Raw genomic sequence first — 22,227 nt, forward strand, 5'->3', positions numbered from 1 at the left:
GCTCTGGGCCGACTGCGCAGGCGCCGGCGCGCCGCGGGCTCCCCGGGAGGGGCGGGGCCGGCAGCGGGAGCGACCGTTGGGCCGCGGGGCGGGGCGGGGCGGGGCCTCTGGCTCCGTCCAGGCCTCGCCGGGTCCGCGGTTTGCTCCGGCCGCACCACCTGGGAGCGAGGCCCTGCGCCGGCTTCCCTGGCTGGCCAGGCCCCGAGGGACGACTCACCCGGACTCGAGCGGGGGTCGGGGCCGCCGTGGGACCGGCGCAACGCGGGGGAAAGCCAGGGCCCGGGGGAGTGGCCGGGCGGTCAAGGTGAACACGCCGGCCCCCATCTTTTTGTAATGGGCATACTCGAGAAGAGTTCACGGTTTGCTGGATTCTAGCGCCGCCACCCTGAGTGAGGAAGTTAATCTAGACTCTCCCTTTGAACTTTCTTGCAAGTCCTTGGGCAGGCGTGGGGCGACCGCCGGGCCCTCCCGCCGCGATGACCGCACGTTCGTGACTGGCTCCCGGGAGCGCGAGTGACTTCTTAATCTCCTGTTTTCCAAAAAGAACCTCAGAGACAGCGTTTTGGGTGTCGCTGCTGAGCGACAGAGCAGGAAGGGGATCCAGGCTGAGAGAGAAGGCGCGGACGTCCAGGTCCTGTCAGGCCCGGAGGAGGGAGGCAGTGCCCGGCCAGGCCTCCTGCGCTCCTGCTCCCAGGGAGGGTGCGGGGAGCGGCGATCCCCCCGCTGGTGTTTCCTGTTGGAAAAAAGGACCTCCAGCCAGAGGGTGGCTGATGGACTGAAAGGGAGCTTTGCACTACTTGTAACTGTATTTCCGGGGAATCGTCTCATGGCCCTGAACCTTGGTTGTCACCTGTATGGAGACCTGATTTCCAGGCTGCTTCTTCCAGGTCACTTTCGGATGTACTGCACTGACAGTGACACTTTCTGCTCCCAGTGGCTCTTGTAACTACTAGTGCATTCAGTAACTTTAATACATTTAAAAAACAGATCCCACTTTTGAAATCCAAACCACCACACAAATAGAACTAGAGTTTGCATGCGGAATGAATATTTTATTACTAGATTATAAAAATAAAATACAAAATAATTTTAAAACAGAACTTAAAACACTGTACAAAGCTTTAATATGATACAAATGGGAAAATTAAATAAATAATTACATTTTTATGTACAGATGGCCTATACAAAAGCACTCCATGTTTCTGCCAATACTCTGAGTCCTTGGTCGCCTGAGCAAAATTGCACGAAGGGAGCTGCCTGGAGGGAAAGGGACACAGCTTTGGAGGTATTTCAGCAGTTTCTCACCCCTCTCATGGAGAGAGAGAAAAGTGGAAGTATGAAAGTCCTCTAATTGTTTTTTTTTTTTTAACGAAAGAATTCTTTTCAGTTTATGGTTGAATCTGATTTAACAGCTGCCCAAAGCTTTTAACTTTCAAGATTTATATTTACTTCAAAACTGATCCCCCCTCACCTTCCTCTTTTTTCCTGACAGCTGGGAACTTCTAATAATCCAATGAAATAGGCGCTGGCTATTTTAGGAAAGGAGCCAGAGCGAAGACCAGGGCTGGGGATCAGGGAGAAGCAAGGGAGGCTCAAGCCTTAGTCATCTATCTCTTTACTCGGTCCCCACATCCAAAGCCTGAAGTGGCCCACTGCTGTCATTTCTTTTTATCTTCTTATCTTTGTATTTCTAAAAGCTTTTTATCTTGGTGAGCTAATTTATCTGATGAGCAGTTTAAAAAGAAGATTGAGATGAAAGTCCCAAGGCTTTCCCCTCCCCGGTAGCTCCCTAAGGTCAACCACAAACAAGCTGTGGTAGACTTGTTTATTCCTTTTAGGTGAGTCCAGGTACAGTGTGCTGTTCATGAATTTTTAAGGATTTAAACAATTGTAAGAGGGGGAAAAAACATCTGGCAGAGCTAATGTATATTAAAACTCAGTTTACTCAGTTTTTAGGTGAGCGAACACTTATGTACACAATATGAAACAATATTAAACTATTTAAAAGACAAAGTTCCTATCCACCATTTGTGTAAAATTATGTTGTCTGCAAATTTGATAGTCACATGGGCTCATCCAATGCTGCTGTCTAGGTCAAGGGACCCAGGAGCCCTGGCCCTGAGTATCTGGAACACAGGTCAGCATCATCAGAGCACCCACTACCACTTTCAATTAAAGAGGAGGCAGGAACCTGTTAAGGTGCACAGGGCAATGAAAGGAAAGGTTTCACTTCTTTTCCATGTCTCCTCAAGACCAGGGTCTAGCAAAGTCTAAAGAAATAATAGAATCATTACAAAGTAAAAATTTTTATTATCAGTTTTGAGATTGTATTGAATCTCTACTTGATCCTTGATCCTGATCTTGTCACATAGATCCAGATTTGTTCCAGGGAAATAACTGAACTTTAAGCTTACCTATTCTGAAGGCAGGAACAGAAGTGGAAAAATGTATTGATGGGTCAAGACTTTAAGGTCATCTTTCCATGTCCAGCCAGGGATTACTCGGAGCAAAGTGTACAGCATCCAAATTCCCCTGTAAGGGGAGAGATCTTTGTCCCATGTCCTGGATCTACCTTAAGAACTACAGATTTCCCCAGTTATCTCCTGCAGTTCTCCCTGGCAGTGTTGGACAACAGATTTTGAAAGTTCCTGAGATTATTTGGCTTAAATTTCTCCTAATTTCAGATGGATGGCCACAATATTAAGGATCCCCAGTGGGGGCCAGCACTGTGGCACAGCAGGTTAAAGCCCTGGCCTGAAGCGCCGGCATCCCATATGGGTGCCAGTTCTAGTCCTGGCTGCTCCTCTTCTGATCCAGCTCTCTGCTGTGGCCTGGGAAAGCAGTGGAAGATGGCCCGAGTCCTTGGGCCCCTGAACCCGCATGGGGGACCCGGAAGAAGGACCTGGCTCCTGGCTTCGGATTGGCGTAGCTCTGGCTGTTGTGGCCATCTGGGGAGTGAACCAGCGGATGGAAGACCTCTCTCTCTGTCTCTACCTCTGTCTGTAGCTCTGTCTTTCAAATAAATAAGATAAATCTTAAAAAAAAAAAAAAAAAGATTCCCAATGACAGGAGTTTCTGCCCTACTTCCACATCTTCAAGGAACACACCCAGGTATTACTGGATGAGGACCTTGGATTTTCCATGCATTCCACCCTCCTATATGGTCTGAAGACTAGAACTGCCTCTAGTTTCCAAGTTATGGTATTAATAAATATGCACCTGTGGTTTCTACACTTCGGTATATGTTGACATGTAAGGATGATCATAGTAGTTACATGCCTTAATCTGTAATGCTTTTTGTGTTAAGTCATGGAGATAAGCAGTTTTTCTGCCAATACACTGTCTTTAGCACCAAACTCAAGAAAGTTGTCAACCACTGTCGCCTAGGTAATACATTCCTCCCCTTAGGCAAAATCCCCACACATCTATGGTAAATGCACACAACAGAAATGAGATTTTAAAAGGGTGAACACAAACAACTTAATTCCAAAATTGACATAAGAAATGGTTCACTAAGATATGCCATGTTTTGAGGGAGAGATAAAAGAATGAAGTTTTTAAAATGTGAAAAACTTTGCTCTCCAAGGCTAAATCTAGACTTATCTACAAATATATTTTCAAATAGCCAGGGTAAGATGCATTTTTTCCCTAAGCCACTGAAGTTCTGAATTCTGGATCCTGGTTCTCCTATCACCAGTTCCTAATGTTAATTAGGAACACGGGATCATCTGTTCTTGGGGGGACTAAAAGCATCTGTTTTTAATTCAAAGCTTATTTGGTATAGAAAAACTAATTATGGTTTTAACTATCTGTGTCTGGGTTTATAAAACATGCACCAATGTACACTTTTTCCTGTGGACTGACGGCAACCATACACAGACTGGCATAAAAATCTGTGGCCTGGAAGGAACCTCTGATGACTACTCTGGACCCCGAGTTCCCATAGCAGCGAGGAGCTCAGCATAAAGATACTGCACACCTAGAACACTGAGTAGTCAGCAGCGGAGAGTTATTTAGTATTTTTAAGAAAATAACGTAAAGTAGATAATGACTATAGTGGGTCTCAATTTTGCTACTTATTTAGGACTTGAATAACTTGGCAACTTTTACAAAAAAACATTCACTTCATAACATGCAACTTAAAAACCAGGATATGTAACAATGCCACTGTCAGCAAGGCCAGCTTGCATAAGAGAGTTGAGAATGAGAGTGCCTACCTGCCTAAGGCTTAATATTCAAAGATACTTATAATCTGTTGTAAGGTTAAATTTGATATGACCCAATTTTCTTTTTTTGTTCACCATACATTAAAGTATAAAAGAGGCTACTATGTGGGGTTTTAATATTTCACCCAGTTGATAGACTCTGGAGATTTGGTAGCATAAATCAGGAGAAGCACTAGCTAACGGAACTCAGCTGTTGTTAATTCTGCCTTCCACGCCAAGTAATTGCAGGGACTGGACAAGACAGGGCAGGGGTGAGTGTGACGAGGTAAGCTGCCATTCTGTAGTGACAGGAGAATCCAGGAGGTACTTTGACCTTCAAAACATAATCTTCATTTTGCCCCATGCTACTTTTATTATAATTTGGTTTAATTTTGGCTATATCCCTCATCTTAGGTAAAATAACCAAACCCATTTAAAATTATCTGGATGATCTATGTCACTGTAATCTGAAATATGCCATCACTAAAAAAAAGAAAAATAAAGAACTAAAACAGAAATTAAATACCTCAGTCTCTGTATCATACTTTAGGATAAAAACAAAAATCCAGGGGTCAAAAGTGCTTGCTTAGGGCTGCTGACTTATATTTTTAGCCTGAGAGACAGCCAACACTGAAAAGCACTAACAATGCTTTTAAAAACCATAAAGTAAATCCCTATACAGGATAGTACTGTTAAGGGGATATACTGATATATAGATATAATTTGTTTCTTTTGAAACTATCAGAGCAGAAACATCTTTGGTTAAGTCTTTCCTCTACATGCAAAATAAAATATTCTTACACAATGAGGTGGTTTGTCTCTGGATCTTCATGAGTTTGTCAGTGCAATTCAATAAGGGAACAACACAGTGAAAGGGTGGGAAGAAAAATGGAAAGAAGGAGAGGAAACATTCATTGCCATGTTGTCATCACTGTCTGCAGAAAAATACCCATTAGAAATAAACACATACCACACTAATAGCTTCATCAGCTTTTCCAGTGGTTACTACTAGGCACGTTTCTGCCCAGAGGAGTCACAATTTAAAGCAGCTACATTTAGCACAATTAAGCTATGACCACAGAAAAAAGATAATTTCTTAATTAGTTCCCAATCCCACCCCCCCCAACAAGATAAAAGTGAGGTGAAACAGGAGAGTAAGATGGAATTTTTAAAAAGAAAAGTTTAAAAAAATCAATTTATGTCAAGACCCATGATTATCATCCCAGTTCACCCACTCTAGCCTTAAGGATAGAACAACGTGATTATCATGACGGATGTTTGAACCAGTATTACAGCATATTCCAGGGATTCTTCACCCTAGTCAAATCTTTTTTAAATGAAATTTAACCCATCTTGGCTTGTTAGAATCTGCCAACCCTTGTACTATGCACAGGGACGGCAAGAAGAATTTGAGGTGTCATATGCCAAGAACATTTTTAGAAAATGAAGATAGGCAAGGCCCAAGTGTACACGAGGCACACAATAGAAAAGGAATTTCACCATCTGTGGTCTTGAAATTACAAATGGAGAATGAGAAATAATGAGTTTATATAAGCATATGTCTCTATATTTATAAATATTTATATAATTTACCATGAAGACATGCAAGTAGTGTTACAGCAGCTATTATACAATATAATACAGAAGGATTGGTCTTTCAATATTACAACTGCTTTAGATAAACAGCAAATATGTCTTATCTATTGCATTCCTCTGTAGTGCTTGAAACTGGAGAGAATTTAAGATTCCACATTAAGCTATGTTTCTGATGGGAGACCTTATATGCCTCAATAGTGTTTATAGTTTATTTTTTAAAAAGTTAACACAGATAAAGAGAACAAGGATAGTTCAGTGCAGCTTCAGGGCAGCTTTGATGCAGCATTAGAATAGGTTCACATGGTGAGGAAATAATTTCTTCCTTTTTTTTGTTTTCCAATTCAACCATAGTAGGTTTGGCAGCAAAGACAAGGTCAAAGAAAAGCACAGATGTTTGCTAGAAGGCAAATTTCAACAGCAAGCAGGCCAATTTACCTGACCTTAATAAGGTCTGTACAACACAAACACCTAGAGAGCAGAAAGGAGCCCATTTTAAAAGTCTAGTATGCTTTAATTTTGCCTGATTTCTATTAGCAGAAGAGTGACATTAGAATAAATATGATTCTCCTTATAGCTTCATAACTTGAGATTACATGGAAATCAGGCCAAGAAGCCCAACTACTGAACAAAAGCAAAGGAGAAGCAGGTAATAAAACATTAAAAGAAAAAATATTTAGCCTACATTTATTTCCCCAGATACTCATTCCTTATTGGTGAAATGTATAAAATACAAAGAACAAGGATTATAAACCTCAACAACATACTTAATTTCTTTCTATTTTCCTTTCTAAATCTCTAAAAGCATAAAGTCACATTCCAAAGCATGTGCTTCCCTGTTATCATCCTTAGAGGTTGGTAGTAGAAATAGCTGGTACCTAGGAGACTGAAGGAAGCAGTCTGCTCTGGTCACTTTTCCTTCCACAGGGAGGAAACTGTACAGGGAGAAAGAGGGCCCCTCTATCTTGAAGGATTGTCACCTGAATCTTGATCCCTCTCTCTCCAGACCCTAAAGCCTGCAAAGTAGTTCTAGTTAAACTTTTCTTTCCTTTACCTAAGTTTCTCAGTTATTTTTCACAATAAAGGTGTACTGGGTAAATAACTGTTGTGCCAATGAAAGATACTGGGGGACTAAAAAAAGGTAAATAGATTTGAAATTATCAGCATGTGTGCTAAATCCCTATTGGGATGCACTGTTAAAATAAGCGAATCTGGGTCAGGAGAGAAGCAGTAGCTTTTTAAAAAAAATGTGAAATCCAAGGAGGGTATCAGGAATGAGGCAAAGTAAAGGTGTGGATTCTCACACACTAAAAAGACACACAAGCCAAATATTCAGGAGTGTGCTTCCCTGGCAACAGGCTTCCTGCATACTGTAGTATCCAAGTAATGACTCTCTTAGGTTAGGAAATTTTGAATGAAAATATCAACAAGAAGTTTCACTTCTGCTATATAATCTTTGAGCAGAAGCTTAAAAAATTAGGTGAAACCCCTTAAAATTCCATTCTGTCTCCTCCTCTCAACTCTTGTTTCGAAGACAGCTATAAAATGTGAGCTCATTTAATGAGTTTCCTCCCCCTTAGACTTTGCTGGATTGTCCCTTCCATACAAAGGCATTGACTCTTGATCTGCTTGCTGCCTGCCTTAGGTCATTCCATATATTTATGTCTTCTTATAAATAACTGATCGTGTTACTTTCTTTTGCAAAAGATCAACACTGGTTTTTTTAAATAGACAGTACAGAGACACACATGCATCAGGCTTAGGAGGAAGATCTCACACCTTTCCAAGAGATGCAGCTTGGCTCCTATCTGCTGAGTTTACTGGCTGGCTTACTCTTTCCTGGAGGGGTTTTAGTGCTGGCCGAGTGGTGGTGGAGGCTGCCGGATCCTTTCAGGCCATTCTTGCTGGGTTTGCAATGCTCCTGTTGGCAGGACCTCCGAGAGGAAGATGATCCTGAGTGGCTAGGAGGTGACTTGCTTCTCCCCAGATGTGGGGATGAACTCCTCTGGTCATGGTGGGGCCGTCCAGCCCTAGACGGTGAGGAACTAGACGTGCGAGGCAAGGATGAGCTTCGAGGAGAGGCACTGGGACTCCTACGAGGGACAACTGGACTCTTGGGTGGTGTTTTTGGATTGTGAGGAGATCCTGGACTCTTGCACTGAGTAGTGCTCCGGGGCTTTTGAGATCCATTTTGAAGAATTTGAGCCAGGCGGGAGAAAAGGTCTGAGTCAGAGTTACTACTCCCTAGGACTCTGTATCTGCGCAGCCTTGAAAGAACAGACAAGAATTATTCTCATTTTAAGTCATTTCAAGTATCTTGAAAAGTCACTATGTCCCAGTCATAATATGCATGATGTGTGAAAAAAAATCAGAGGACATACTAACAGGACCCAGAGTTAATCTTTCACACACTAGTTATACGAGCTTAGGCAAACTATGTAACTTCTCCTGGCTTTCACTAGGAATAGTTTTCTCTCACAGGATCACTCAATAGACCAAATGCAGTAACTCAGCACTTAACTAATGGTGGTTCCCTTCCTTGTATGACAGGTTTGCTCTTCCAATTTTAGTATTAACTTAATGAATATGCTCTAGCATGCTGAAAGAAAACATAAGGCTGTTAGGACAGGAATTTTACAAATATTAAACCTCTCAATATAAGTTTGCAACATGAACTACACTCACCAACAAGAGGAGCTACAGATAAAAGTGTATTTAGACTTCATTTAATAATTTTCAAACAAAAGAGTAGTTATAGATTCCTCTGGACCTCAGTTTCTGCTCGTCAGTAGCCTGGGACTCAGGAGGGGGTGGGTGAGGGCTGACAGTACCCCCTTCCTGGCAACAGAGCTTGTGCTAAAGAATATTCATCTGAATAGCAATGTCTTCTCTGCCTTAACTGTATGTCTGGCTTTGGGAATCAAATAAAATGGCATTTATAAAGGTGTTCAATAAATGACAAGGCACCCTACAAGAGGACTTTGGGAGTTATAATTAATAATGTGGTAAATAAAACTATGGTAATTGAAAACATACAACAAAGAAATACAAGCAAACAAATAGAAGACAGCATTAAATCCAAAATGTCCCCATGTTTCTGTGGGAAATATATATTGCGAGAGCACTATTTGGGAAAAAAAAAAAAAAAACACTTCACACCATATAAAATAAAATTCCAATGAATTAGAAATCTATACACAACATGTAAAATTTTATAATATTGATAGAAGTCATAAAAGAAATTCAGTTACATGAACACTAAACTTTTCTATCATGCAAAAGGCACCATAACCCCAAGACAAAAGGCAAACAACAGTCTAGGACAAAATATCTTCAGGGATAGGTATTTGGTCCAGTTCCATATCAGAGTACCTTGGTTTGAGTGTAGGCTCTGATCCAAATTCCAGCTTCCTGCTAATGTTCATTCTGGGTAGCAGCGAACAATGGCTCAAGTAGTTGGGATCCTACCAACATGTAGGAGACCTGGACTGAGTTCTTGGCTCCCAAGCTTTAATTCAGCCATTGGAGGAACTTGGAGGAGTGAACAAGCAGATAGCACCTCCCTCTCCCCCCACCCCTGCCTCTCAAATAAATAAATAATTTAAATATTCAGTATATTTTGCAGACAAAGGGATTAACAATTAAGAAAAACAACCTATTTGAGTGATATAAATAGAGCAAACAACTCATAAGAGCAGCTCCAATAAAAACACAGTTAAAAAATGTTGGTTTGTGAATAATCAGATACAAATTAAAACAAAAAGATAAACAGCAGGCCGGTGCTATAGCTTAGTGGGTGAATCTGCCACCTGCAATGCCGGCATCCTCTATGGGCACCGGTTCGAGTCCTGGCTGCTCTACTTCCAATGCAGCTCCCTGATATGGTCTGGAAAAGCAGTAGAAGATCCAAGTCCTTGGGCCCCTACACCCACATGGGAGACCTGGAAGAAGCTCTTGGCTCCTGGCTTTGGATTGGTACAGCTCTGGCCGTTGTGGCCTTCTGGGGAGTGAACCAGCAGATGGATATTTTCTCTCTCTCTCTCTCTTTCTCTCTCTCTCTATCTCTCCCTCCCTACCTCCCTGCCTCTGCCTCTCTATAACTTTGCCTTTCAAATAAATAAACAAATCAACAAATCTTAAAAAAAAAAAAAGATAAGCTGATCCCAATCCCATCCAATTTTAAGTGATTTGGGTTGAGCATCCCTAATCTGAGCATCTGAAGTCTAAAATGCTCCAAAACTGAAACTTTTTGAGCATGGTACCACAAGTGAGAAATTCTAAACCAAAGAACTCTGTATCATGTACAAAATTATTCAAAATACAGTATAAAATTACGTTTAGGCTATATGTATAAGGTGTACATGAAACTTAGTTTAAAAACCTAGAAATAACCAAAATATATATTAATAGGAAAACTATTCAATAATTTTTAGTATATCTGCATATGAGGTATTTAAATTCATTTTTAAAGGCTTATTTAGTTTGAAAGAATTGCTGAGACAGAGGGAGAGACAGACATATCTCCCATTTGCTGGTTCACTTTCCAGATACCCTCAATGGCCAGCATTAGGCCAGGTGAAGCCAGTAGCCGGGAGCTTCATCTGAGTCTCCCACATGTTGGTAGAAGCCCAAACACTTGGAGGCCATCTTCCGCTGCTTTTCCCAGGCCATTGGCTGCTGGATTGGAAGTGGAGCAGCAAGGACACAAACTGGCACCCATATGGGATGCTACTGGTGCAGGCGGTGGCTTTACCTGCCACATCACAAAGTGGGCACCACATGAAGTATTTTTAAGAGAATGAGATAGAAGTACTCGTACCAATATGGCCAGATAATTGAGATATAATAAGTAAAAGGAGCCACATGTAGAATAATATTATCTGATTTTTATTAAAAGAAAAAAATTCCCAACACTGTATGTGTGTGTGTGTGTGTGTATATATATATATATTTGAGAAGGGATATGAAAGTGGCTTTACTTTATATATTTCTTTTTTAAAAAAAGATTTATTTTTTATTTATATGAAAGGTAGAGTTACAGAAAGAGTAGGAGAGACAGAGAGAGATTTTCCACCCACTGGTTCTCTTCCCAAAAGGCTGCAATGGGGCTAGGCCAGGCCAAAGCTTCTTCCAGGTCTCCCACATGGTTGCAGGGGCCCAAGTACTTGAGCCATTTTCCACTGCTTTCCCAAGCACATTATCAGGGAGGTAGATCTTAAGTGGAGCATCCAAGTCTCAAACTGGAGCCCACATGGGATGCCAGCATCACAGGCAGAAGCTTAACCTGTTATGACACAATGCTGGCCCCACTTTACATATTTCTGTATTACTTAAATTTTTTTCAAGAAATTAGTTATTTTTGTAATTTGAAAATACCAACAAAGATTTTTTAAAAGACTTGATTATTTATTTGAAAGGCAGAGATACAGAGAGAGAAGGGTGGGGAGAGAGAGAAAGAGAGAGAGGGAGAGAGAGAATGAGAATGATTCTTCCATCCGCTGGTTCACTCCCTCAAATGGTCACGTGGCAGGGGCTGGGATAGGCCGAAGTCAGGGGCCAGAATTTCTTCTGGATCTCCCACATGGGTACATAAGCCCAAGTACTTGGGCCATCTTCCATTGCTTTCCCAGGTTCATTAGCAGGAAGCTGGATGGGAAGTGGAGCAGCCGGGACTTGAAACAGTACCCATATGGGATGCAGCACTGCAGGGAGTGGCTTTACCAGCTTTGCCACAGTGCCAACCACCCAATAAAGACTTTTTAAGGTATGATATAGTAACCAGCTCATTAATATGGTTATAGGCAGAAATTGTAAGTACTTCCAATATCTTCAATACCAGGAATTTGTCTCCCCATCTAAACACAATTGGACTGGCAGAATCTGTCTGATATAACTATTTTGAACATCTATAGAGTCTATTAAAGGCTTGCAAGTTCCAGCAGAAGGCTTGGACTTTAAATCACACTTAATTTTGGAAAATTTCAGATCTGAACACAGCAGCAGCTATACCCATTCCCACACTATCAGCCCATGGCAGACAGCTGTGCACTTGTTCCCAGAGCAACTTGTGTAGAGCTTGCAGGAGACAGGGAGGTTAAAAACATTCCTGTGCTCCCATTAAAGATCTGTGCTCTGATCGCTCACTGCTGCTTCTGATTACAGAGGGACAGAGAGGGAGGCAGTCATTCTTAAATCTTCCATGTTGCAAGCCTTTTCTCCTCAGGCTGAGGTCATTTCCAGGGGATTTAAATAGCCAGTGCCCTTTTTTCTCCCCTACATTTTTCTTCTTTCCCCTTTTGGAAGCCATACATTAGAGTAGGACATCCAAAAGCAACCACATGCACAGGGGAAATTAGAATCACTACACAGGACTAGGAGGGGAGGTGGGGAGTTGTGGCACAATGGTTTAAGCCACTAATGCAGGTTCAAGTCCTGGCTGCCCCACTTCTGATCCAGCTCCCTGCTAATAAATCTGGGAAGGCAGTGGAATTTGGCCTAGGTACCTGGGCCTCTGCTACCCACATGGGAGACCAGGATGGAGTTCCAGGTAAAATAAATGAAATGAAATGGAATGAGGGGCTGGTGCTGTGGAGCAGCGGGTAAAGCTGCCACCTACAGTGCTGGCATCCCATATGAGCACCTGTTCGAGTCCCGGCTGCTACACTTCCGATCCAGCTCTCTGCTATGGCCTAGGAAAGCAGTAGAAGATGGCCCAAGTGCTTGGGCCCCTGAATCCATGTGGGAGACACAAAATAAGCTCCAGGCTCCTGGCTTCGGATTGGTGCAGCTCTGGCTGTTGCAGCCAATTGGGAAGTGAACCAACGGATATAGGACCTCTCTCTCTCTCTCTGCCTCTTCTTCTCTCTGTGTTAACTCTGACTTTCAAGTAAATAAATAAATCTTAAAAAAAAAAAAAGAAATGAAATGGAATGAAATGAAATGAAGGAAGCCACCACACCTATCTTAGGAAAGGCACAGGCTCAGAAAAGACCTGAGAAGATCTTAAGTTTACACTTACAGGCTGGTCCTCAGCAAAGACAGCCTATAACCATCCAACAAATCAACACAGAATATCCTAGCAGAAGGGAGAAATCTGAAATCTGATTTAGAGTTTTATTATTTGATTCAATGATCCAGATTTCAATTTAAAAAAAAAAAATGAGAGAAAAGAAAAAGCCCAAAGAAATAGGATGGTATGGTCTATTCAAACAGAGATAAAAAGAAATTGTACCTGAGAAACAACTGTTGGCAGGTTTACTAGACAAGCACTTTAAAATAGCTGTCTTAAAGATGTTCAAAGAACTCAAAGACATGGAGAAAATTAAGAAAACAATATACAAACAAAATGGAAATACCAATAAAGATATAGAAAACCTATAAAGAAACTTAAAAGACATTTTGGAACTGCAAAGTATAATCACTGAAATGAAAAATTCACTCGGAGGATTCAAACACATATTTAAGTAGGCAGAAGAATCAGCAAACTTCACGATTAAGATGAGGCACAGTGGGTTAATGCCCTGGCCTGAAGCGCTGGCATCCCATATGGGCGCCGGTTTGAGTCCCGGCTGCTCCAGTTCTGATCCAGCTCTTTGTTACGGCCTGGGAAAGCAGTAGAAGATGGCCTAAGTCCTTGGGGCCCCTGCACCCATGTGGGAGACCTGGCTTTGGATTGGCGCAGCTTCTGCCATAGCAGCCAACTGAGGAATGAACCATTGGATGGAAGACTTTTCTCTCTCTCTGTAACTCTTTCTAATAAATAAATAAATCTTTAAAAAATTTTTTAAAAAGATAATGGGAATTATTGAGTCAGAGGTACAGAAAGAGAAAAGATTAAAAGAAATACGTTGGTTTCAGAGGTTGCTATGGGTCTGCATGGTCTTTGTGACATTCAACAACCATGGCATAGTATGACAGGGCCAAAACTCGCAGAAAGTTAAGGTGCAACCATCAACCTCATCTTAAGCTACTTGTATCCCAGACCCTAGTGTAGCTCTATGATTAAGCGAATAAGTGGATAAAGGGCTATATCACTAATTTTGATGAGTTCATAAAACTTATATTTGATGACACATGAGAGAGTCACTCTGAAACGAAGTTAGGAAACAACTAGATCAGATCACACTAAAAGGAGATAATACTACTATGCTATGAAGTTTCTCCAACTAGGGGTGGGCACTGTGGCACAGCAGATTAAGCTGCCACTTAGGATGCCCACATCCCATAACAGTGTGCCTGGAATCAAGTCCTGCCTCTCCTTCTGATCTAGCTTTTGCTAATGCATCTGAGAGGTAGCAGATGATGGTCCAAAGTACTTGGGTTCCTGTCACCAACATGGGAGAGCTGGATGAGTTCTTAGCTCCTGGTTTCAGCCTGGCCAACTCTTGAGTTACCACAGGCCTTTGGGGAGTAAACCAGTGGATGGATGATCTCCCTGATTCTGTCACTCTGTCTTTCAAATAAATAAATAAATAAGTAAGTAAATAATTATCTTTAACAAGAAATGACCAATGGGGTAAAATATTGTTGAGAAGGCAATAGTTTATTTAAGGTATTTTATTTATTTATTTATTTTAACAGGCAGAGTTAGAGAGAGAGAGAGACAGAGAGAAAGGGCTTCCTTTTCTGTTGGTTCACCCCCCAAATGGCCGCTACGGCCGGTGCGCTGCTACGATCCGAAGCCAGGAGCCAGGTGCTTCCTCCTGGTCTCCCACGCGGGTGCAAGGCCCAAGCACTTGGGCCATCCTCCACTGCCTTCCCAGGCCACAGCAGAGAGCTGGACTGGAAGAGGAGCAACTAGGACAGAATCCGGCACCCCAACCGGGACTAGAACCCGGGTGCCAGCGCCACAGGCAGAGGATTAGCCAAGTGAGCCGTAGCACCGGCCAAAATGTTTTGATTACCCTATGTTATTAGCAGAGGACAATAAACACTGTGGGTTTTTATTAAAAAGAAAAAAGAGGGGATGGTGCTGTGGCGCAGTGGGTTAACACCCTGGCCTGAAGCGCCATCATCCCATATGGGCACCAGTTTGAGACCTGGCTGGTCCACTTCCTATCCAGCTCTCTGATATGGCCTGTGAAAACAGTCCTTGGGCCCTTGCACCCGCCTGGGAGACCCAGAAGAAGCTCTTGGCTCCTGGCTTCGGATCGGCACAGCTTCTGCCGTAGCAGCCAATTGGGGAGTGAACCATCGAATGGAAGACCTTTCTCTCTCTCTCTGCCTCTCCTTCTCTCTGTGTAACTCTGACTTTAAAATAAATAAATAAATCTTAAAAAAAAAAAAAGAAAGAAAGAAAACAGAGTAGAGGACCATCAAGAACTAATGTATTTACTGTGGGAATTCCAGAAGGAGAGAAAAGAAAGAAGCAGTGAGAATATTTGAAGAAATAATGGGAAAATTCCCCAAATTTAATGAAAGGCATGAATACAAAATATTTAAGATCTGAATGAACTCCAAGTAGGATGATCTTAAAGAGCCCAACATTAAGACATACTATAATCAAACTATCAAAAGACAGAGAATCTTAAGAGCAGCAGGAAAGAGGCAACTCATCATATACAAGGGATCCTCAATAAGGTGATGGGAAGATTCCTTATCAGAAACTTCAGAGGTAAGAAGGAAGCAGATTAACATAGTTGAAATGCTAAAAAATGAAACAGCCAATAAAGATTCTTCTATCTGGAAAACCTGTTCTTGAAAAGTGAGAAAGAAATTAAGACATTTCCAGATAAAAGTTCAGGGAGTTTCTAAACACCTGTAAGAAATGCTAATGGAACTCTTGCAGCTTGAAATAAAACAAACAAACAAACAAAAAAACTAGGCAATAACTTGAAGCCATATGAAAAAATAAAGATGTCAGAAAAGCTGGCTAAATGGGCAATTATAACAGCTAGTGCTAGGGCTGACACTATGGCACAGAAGGTTAAGCTGCTGCTGCAACTCTGGCATCCTATATGAGTCCTGGTTCAAGACTCCTGCTTTTGGCTTGACCCAGCCCTGGATGTTGCAGCCATTTGGGGAGTGAACCAATGGATAGATAGAAGAGTTCTGTCTCTGTCTATACTTCCCTTTCCCTCTCTCTGTAACTCTGCTTTTCAAACTAATAAATCTTTTCTTTTTTTTTTTAAAGCTAGTGCTGCTGTAACAACAGGTTGTAAGTTCACTTTTCTCCATGATTTTTAAAAAAGATTTACTTATGGGGCTGGCATTGTGGCATAGCGGGTAAAGCCTCTGCCTGCAGTACCAGTATCCCGTATGGGTGCCATCCCATATGGCTGTTACATTTTTGATCCAGCTCTCTGCTAATGGTCTCGTAAAACAGTGGAAGATGACCCAAGTGATTGGGTCCCTGCACCCACGTGGGAGACCTGGAAGAAGCTCCTGGCTCCTGGCTTTGGATTAGCACAGCTCTTGCTGCAGTTACCATTTGGGGATTGAATCATTGGATGGAAGATTTCTCTCTCTGCCTCTACCTCTCTGTAACTCTACTTTTCAAATAAACAATTTTTAAAAATTTATTTATTTAAGAGACAGAGTTACAGAGAGAGGGAGAGAGTCTTCCATCCATTGGTTCACTCCCCAAATGGCTGCAACGGCCAGGACTGGGCCGAAAAAAAGCCAGGATCAGGAGCTTCTTCCAGGTCTCCCACATGGATGCAGGGGCCCAATCACTTCGGTCATCTTCCACTGCTTTCCCAGGCCATGAGCAGGGAGCTGGATTGGAAGTAGAGCAGCCAGGACTCGAACTGGTGCCCATACGGGAAGCCAGTGCCACAGGCAGACTTAATCTACTATGCCACAGTGCTGGCCCAAATTTTCTCTATAATTTAAGAGATAATACTGTCTTTTAAAAAATTATTAGTCTAGGAGTTAAGCTCTGCTTACAATGCCAGCATCCTATATGAGCACTCCTTAAATTCCTGGCTTCTCCACTTTCAATCCAGCTCTCTGTTAACATGCCTAGGAAAGCAGCAGAAGACAGCCCAAGTACTTGGGCCTCTGAACCCATGTGGATACCCAGATGGAGTTTCAGGCTCCTGATTTTGGCCTGGCCCAGCCACAGCCATCGTGGCCACCTGGGAAATGAACCAGTAAGATGGAAGATCTATTTCTTTCTTTTCTTCACTCTCTGTATCTCTACCTTTCAAATAAACAAATAAATATTTTTTTAAAAAATTATTAATCTAAAAGCTAGCATTTTTAAACTTTGGTTTCTAAGTCCACATTTTGTTTTCTATATAACATTAAAGTAGTACATTTTAAAAATTATTAGTTTATGTTCTCAGAAACACAACATACAAAGCTACAATTTTATGACAAGAACTGAAAGCAGTGGAGAGAGAGAGCATTAAAGGACTAGAGTTTTTATATATTATTGAAGATAAGGTATTATAAACCCAAGTTAGAGTGTGAGAACTTTAGGGAATAAAATCTAATACCCAGGAACAACAAATAAAATAGCTATGGAATATACATAAAATGAAATGAGAAAGAGATTTAAATGTTTAAATGTTTCACTACAGAAAGTCAACTGAGGAGCCAGCGCCGTGGTGCAGTAAGTTAATCCTCTGCCTGCGGCACCGGCATCCCATATGGGCACCAGTTCTAGTTCCATCTGCCCCACTTCCAATCCAGTCCTCTGCTGTGGCCTAGGAAAGCAGTAGAAGATGGCCCAAGTCTTTGGGCCCCTGCACCCATGTCGGAGACCTGGAAGGAGCTCCTGGCTCCTGGCTTCAGATCAGCTCAACTCTGGCTGTTGTGGGCATCTGGGGAGTGAACCAATGGAAGGAAGACCTTTCTGTCTCTCCCTCTCACTGTCTGTAACTCTAACTCTCAAATAAAACAAAATTTAAAAAAAGGTCAACTGAAATGCAAAAAATGAGGGGTAAAAAGCTGTGTATCATGTAGAAAACAAACTATAAAGACAGAATTAAATCTCCCTTTATCAATCAACCTTAAAAAGGAAGAAAATTCTGGCCGGCGCCGCGGCTCACTAGGCTAATCCTCTGCCTTGCAGCGCCGGCACACCGGGTTCTAGTCCCGGTCGGGGCACCGATCCTGTCCCAGTTGCCCCTCTTCCAGGCCAGCTCTCTGCTGTGGCCAGGGAGTGCAGTGGAGGATGGCCCAAGTGCTTGGGCCCTGCAAACCATGGGAGACCAGGAGAAGCACCTGGCTCCTGCCATCAGATCAGCGCGGTGCGCCGGCCGCAGCGCGCCTACCGCGGCGGCCATTGGAGGGTGAACCAACGGCAAAAGGAAGACCTTTCTCTCTGTCTCTCTCTCTCGCACTGTCCACTCTGCCTGTCAAAAATAAAAAAAATAAAAAATAAAAAAAAAAGGAAGAAAATTCTAACATAGGCTATAATATGGATGGACCTTGAAGACATTATGCTAAATACAGTACGATTATATCAGTACTTATATGAGGAGGAGGGATAAACAAGACTTATGTTTAAGGGGTACAGAGTTTCAGTTTTATAAGATGAAAAGACTTCTGCAGGCCGGCGCCGTGGCTCAACAGGCTAATCCTCCGCCTTGCGGCGCCGGCACACCGGGTTCTAGTCCCGGTTGGGGCACCGATCCTGTCCCGGTTGCCCCTCTTCCAGGCCAGCTCTCTGCTGTGGCTAGGGAGTGCAGTGGAGGATGGCCCAAGTCCTTGGGTCCTGCACCCCATGGGAGACCAGGAGAAGCACCTGGCTCCTGCCATCGGAACAGCGCGGTGCGCCGGCCGCAGTGCGCTACCGCGGCGGCCATTGGAGGGTGAACCAACGGCAAAAGGAAGACCTTTCTCTCTGTCTCTCTCTCTCACTGTCCACTCTGCCTGTCAAAAAAAAACAAACAAAAAAAAAAACAAAAAAAAAAAAAAAAAAGAAAAGACTTCTGCAGATGCATAGTGGTGATGGCTATATAATAAAACCAATGTACTTAATAACTCTGACCTGTACATATAACTTTTAGGTATTTTATTGCAATAAAAAGGGGGGGGGGGAACTGGACCAATGTGACCACTTCTACTACACTATGCTATAACACCTAGGAAAGGCAGGGAAGATTGTAGATGATCAAAAATAAGCAACAAAACAATGATACCACTGACATAGCACAGTAAAACAGATACAGAAATAATGTTACATACTGAATACAGGGAGAGTAGACAGCATTACCTGGCTTCCACTCCAGGCCTTGAGGGTGGTTTTCCTGGGGGTGGCCGAGGCAAGAACTGAGATGAAGTTGAGCTACTGACTTGATCTGTGTTGACCCATGAAACTGGCCTTGGAATTTTGCTCTTTCTGGACTGGGAGATGATGGGTGACAGAAAGCTGTCCTCAACTGACCTACTCAGGTGAGAATCTACTGCCAGTCTTGGAAAGGGCGTGAAGACTGCCTCCTCAGAAAAGGGAGCAGGAACAGCAGCTAGTTTCTCCTCCAGCAGTTTCTCAGAGGCACTTGAGAGGTCACCAAGGAAAGACTTGAATTGCCTTTTTTCCACCAGAAGTTTGACCAGGTCTGGCTGATAAGCTTTCTTTTGGAGGAGCTTTTCTTTTGCAGAGACTGGAGAGGATGATTCAAAACTTGAATCTATCTCTTGTGCTAAAACAGGGATTCGGCTGTGTCTAGTTACAAAGGATGACCTAACAACATCCTTACGGGCTGAAGGACCATGTTCATTCTCTGAAACACAATGAAATAATTCTCCATTTCTAGTGGCAATTTTCTCTCTCTTACCATCCTGGTGCAAAAAAGTAGAAAGGTCTTCTTGAGGAACCATCAAGTCTTCACTCTTGATGTCATCATCTTTGCCTATTTTGTTTTTATGCCCTGTTGCCACCTGGCCTATCTGTCCTTCATCATGTGGGTCAATGACTGTTGCAGAAGTTTCTGAAGTTCCAATTGCCAGAAGCTTCATTATCTCATGATTTGTGTCTTGATTTGGCACCACACTAAAAGTCTGTGTCTTTGTCACATCAAGAGGTTCAGTAGTAGCTGAATGATCCCTTTCCACTGTTGCCAAATCTCCTGGGATAGAGGAGATCTCAATACAGTGTTGCCCTTTACTTAACTTTTCATCTTCATTGTCAGACCCTGGAATGCTTTTCTCTTCAGTTTCCGCAGGGAGGTTCTCAGGTTCTCTCACATTTAGTCTGTTTTGGTCAAGGTCTTTTGGTCCCAGATCTTGAGATCCGTCACTCTCTCTAATATTGGGTAACAAGTCATGACCAATGTGATCTATTTGAATCCCCAAATCCGTTCTGCTTCCTCCACTGGGAGGTTCACCTTCTGCCACAACCAAGCCAGAGAAATTCTCCTTTGGAGAGTAAAGGTCCACAGTGGGTTCCATGGGCTGAAGATCTTTCTTCTCTGGTTGCTGACCATAGTGAAAGCTTCCTGAAGTTGACTGTGTAGATGCCACAGAAGGTCTAGGAATTGTAATCTGGAGAGGGAAAAGGAAAAAAAAATACAATTATGTGGACTATCAGTGGAGATCCATGATTTGTAACACCTCAAATTCCAACTTACAGAGTTGTTGACTACATTTGCCCAACTCATAAAAATAAGCAAATCTGAACAAAAATGAACAATACTCAAGCTTCTCTACTCAGAGGAACTGTGGAGAATAGTTTCTAGCCTTTTGCTTAACATGCCCTGTACCCTGGAAGACTGTTTTCCACAGATTACATCATTTGGGCTCCTCTGCTTTCTGATTTCTGGTAGCACGTGCCCAATGAGGGCACCAACAGATAATCAGAAATTTGAAGGAAAGAGAAGACTGGGTAATGATTCTCCCTGCTTTCTCACCGAGGGGCTGCAGCTTTAGTAGTGGCTACAGTCCACCATCCTGGCCACAGCTTCCTGGCTCTTCTCACATAGCTGCGAGTCTCACCATCTTCTGCTAACAACCCACTGCTCTCCCTTTTCAGAACTCATGGTAGGAATGGCTCCCTCTATTGCTGGTCTGTTGACTCTCTACTCACACAACTGTGAAAAGCTCTTTCATTACATTCTCTCCAAGTCACGTTGAGTGTGCCTTCTATTTCCTGTCAGAATCCAGATACAGGATTAGAGGAAAAAAATTACTAGCAAATGATTGTTCATCAAAGAACTCCAAATTTTCAGGCATTTTGTGGTTTCTAATAAATTCTACATACCAAATAATGTGAGCAATACTATGTCTTCCTATAAGTAAAAACAAAACATATTTACTAGTGTTTCCTATCCTCTAATATTTATTTATTTTTTATTATTTTTTTTTATTTGACAGGTAAAGTTATAGACATTGAGACAGAGAGAGAGACAGAGAGAAAGGTCTTCCTTCTGTTGGTTCATTCCCCAAATGGCTACTACGACCAGAACTACACCGATCCAAAGCCAGGAGTCAGGTGCTTCCTCCTGGTTTCTCATGCTGGTACAGGGGCCCAAGCACCCGGGCCATCCTGCCCTCCTGGGCCACAGCAGTATACTCTAATTTTTTAAGAGCAATTCTGTAAGTGAAATTCTGTCATCCTTCCAACTAAATTCATTTCAATTCTAAGTGAATAAGATTTAATACTAATAAGAATTTTTTTAAAAAATTTTACTTATTTATTTGAGAGCTAGAGTTACAGAGAGAGAGAGAGAGAGACATAGAGAAAGGTCATGTATCCACTGGTTCACTCCCCAAATGGCCACAACAGCCAGAGCTGAGCTGATCTGAAGCCAGGAGCCAGGAGCTTCTTACAGGTCTCCCACATAGCTGCAGGGGCCCAAGGACTTGGGCTATCTTCTAATGCTTTCCTAGGCTATAGCAGAGAGCTTGATTGGAGGTAGGGCACAGTTGGTGTGTATGACCAACAGAACACTGCAAAAGTGATTCTAGAAAAGATAGAGGAGGCACGTTCTCACCAATCCTCCCACCCATCTCTTTTTCTCTTCACTCACTGAAAAAGCCAGATATCATGTCAATAATACAAAGGCCCAAATGGTGAAGAACTGAGGCTGCCAACACAGTGATGTGAATGAGCATGGAAGTGGTTCTTCCCATTCACACTGACCCTGGCGAACGGCTTCACAGCAACCTCATCAGAACTGTCCAACTAAGCCATCCTACATTCCTGTCTGAAATGTGTGAAATAATGAGGGTTGTTTAAAGTTACTAAATTTAGAGCAATTTGTTACACAGCCATAGAAAACACAGACAGTATCATTAGTCTCTAATCACATTTATACTGTTTCTAAGGGTACTATTAAAATGAAGAGGTAATGACTTTCTACAGGATTACCTAGAACCGAAAGACCACGTGGTACAATCTGACTAGATGTTTCACAAGGAAGGAGTGGGTCCTTCTTCCTGCCAGCAGTGACTACCCAGCACCACACAAAACCCATCACATTTCTTCCTACAGTTACTGACATTGTGGGCTAGCACTAAGACCTCTTTTGGAAGTAAATAA

The 22,227-nt window shown here is 42.5% G+C and overlaps 1 protein-coding gene across 5 annotated transcripts in view; it reads right to left on the minus strand.

Annotated features, from left to right (window-relative positions):
- Positions 1–5,316: 5,316 nt before the first annotated feature.
- TTBK2 (tau tubulin kinase 2) overlaps positions 5,317–22,227 on the minus strand; it is a 161,665-nt gene continuing 144,754 nt past the window's right edge. For all 5 annotated transcript variants that reach the window (XM_062205751.1, XM_062205750.1, XM_062205748.1 and 2 more), the window contains 2 exons: positions 18,964–20,231; positions 5,317–8,065 (listed from right to left, as the gene is read on the minus strand). In XM_062205751.1, the coding sequence (XP_062061735.1) occupies positions 7,603–8,065; positions 18,964–20,231 (1,731 nt within the window). In that variant the 3' untranslated portion in view covers positions 5,317–7,602. The remainder of the gene's footprint in view (positions 8,066–18,963; positions 20,232–22,227) is intronic.

The sequence above is a fragment of the Lepus europaeus genome, chromosome 11 (genome assembly GCF_033115175.1).
Source record: "Lepus europaeus isolate LE1 chromosome 11, mLepTim1.pri, whole genome shotgun sequence".
Classification (NCBI taxonomy): Eukaryota; Metazoa; Chordata; class Mammalia; order Lagomorpha; family Leporidae; genus Lepus; species Lepus europaeus.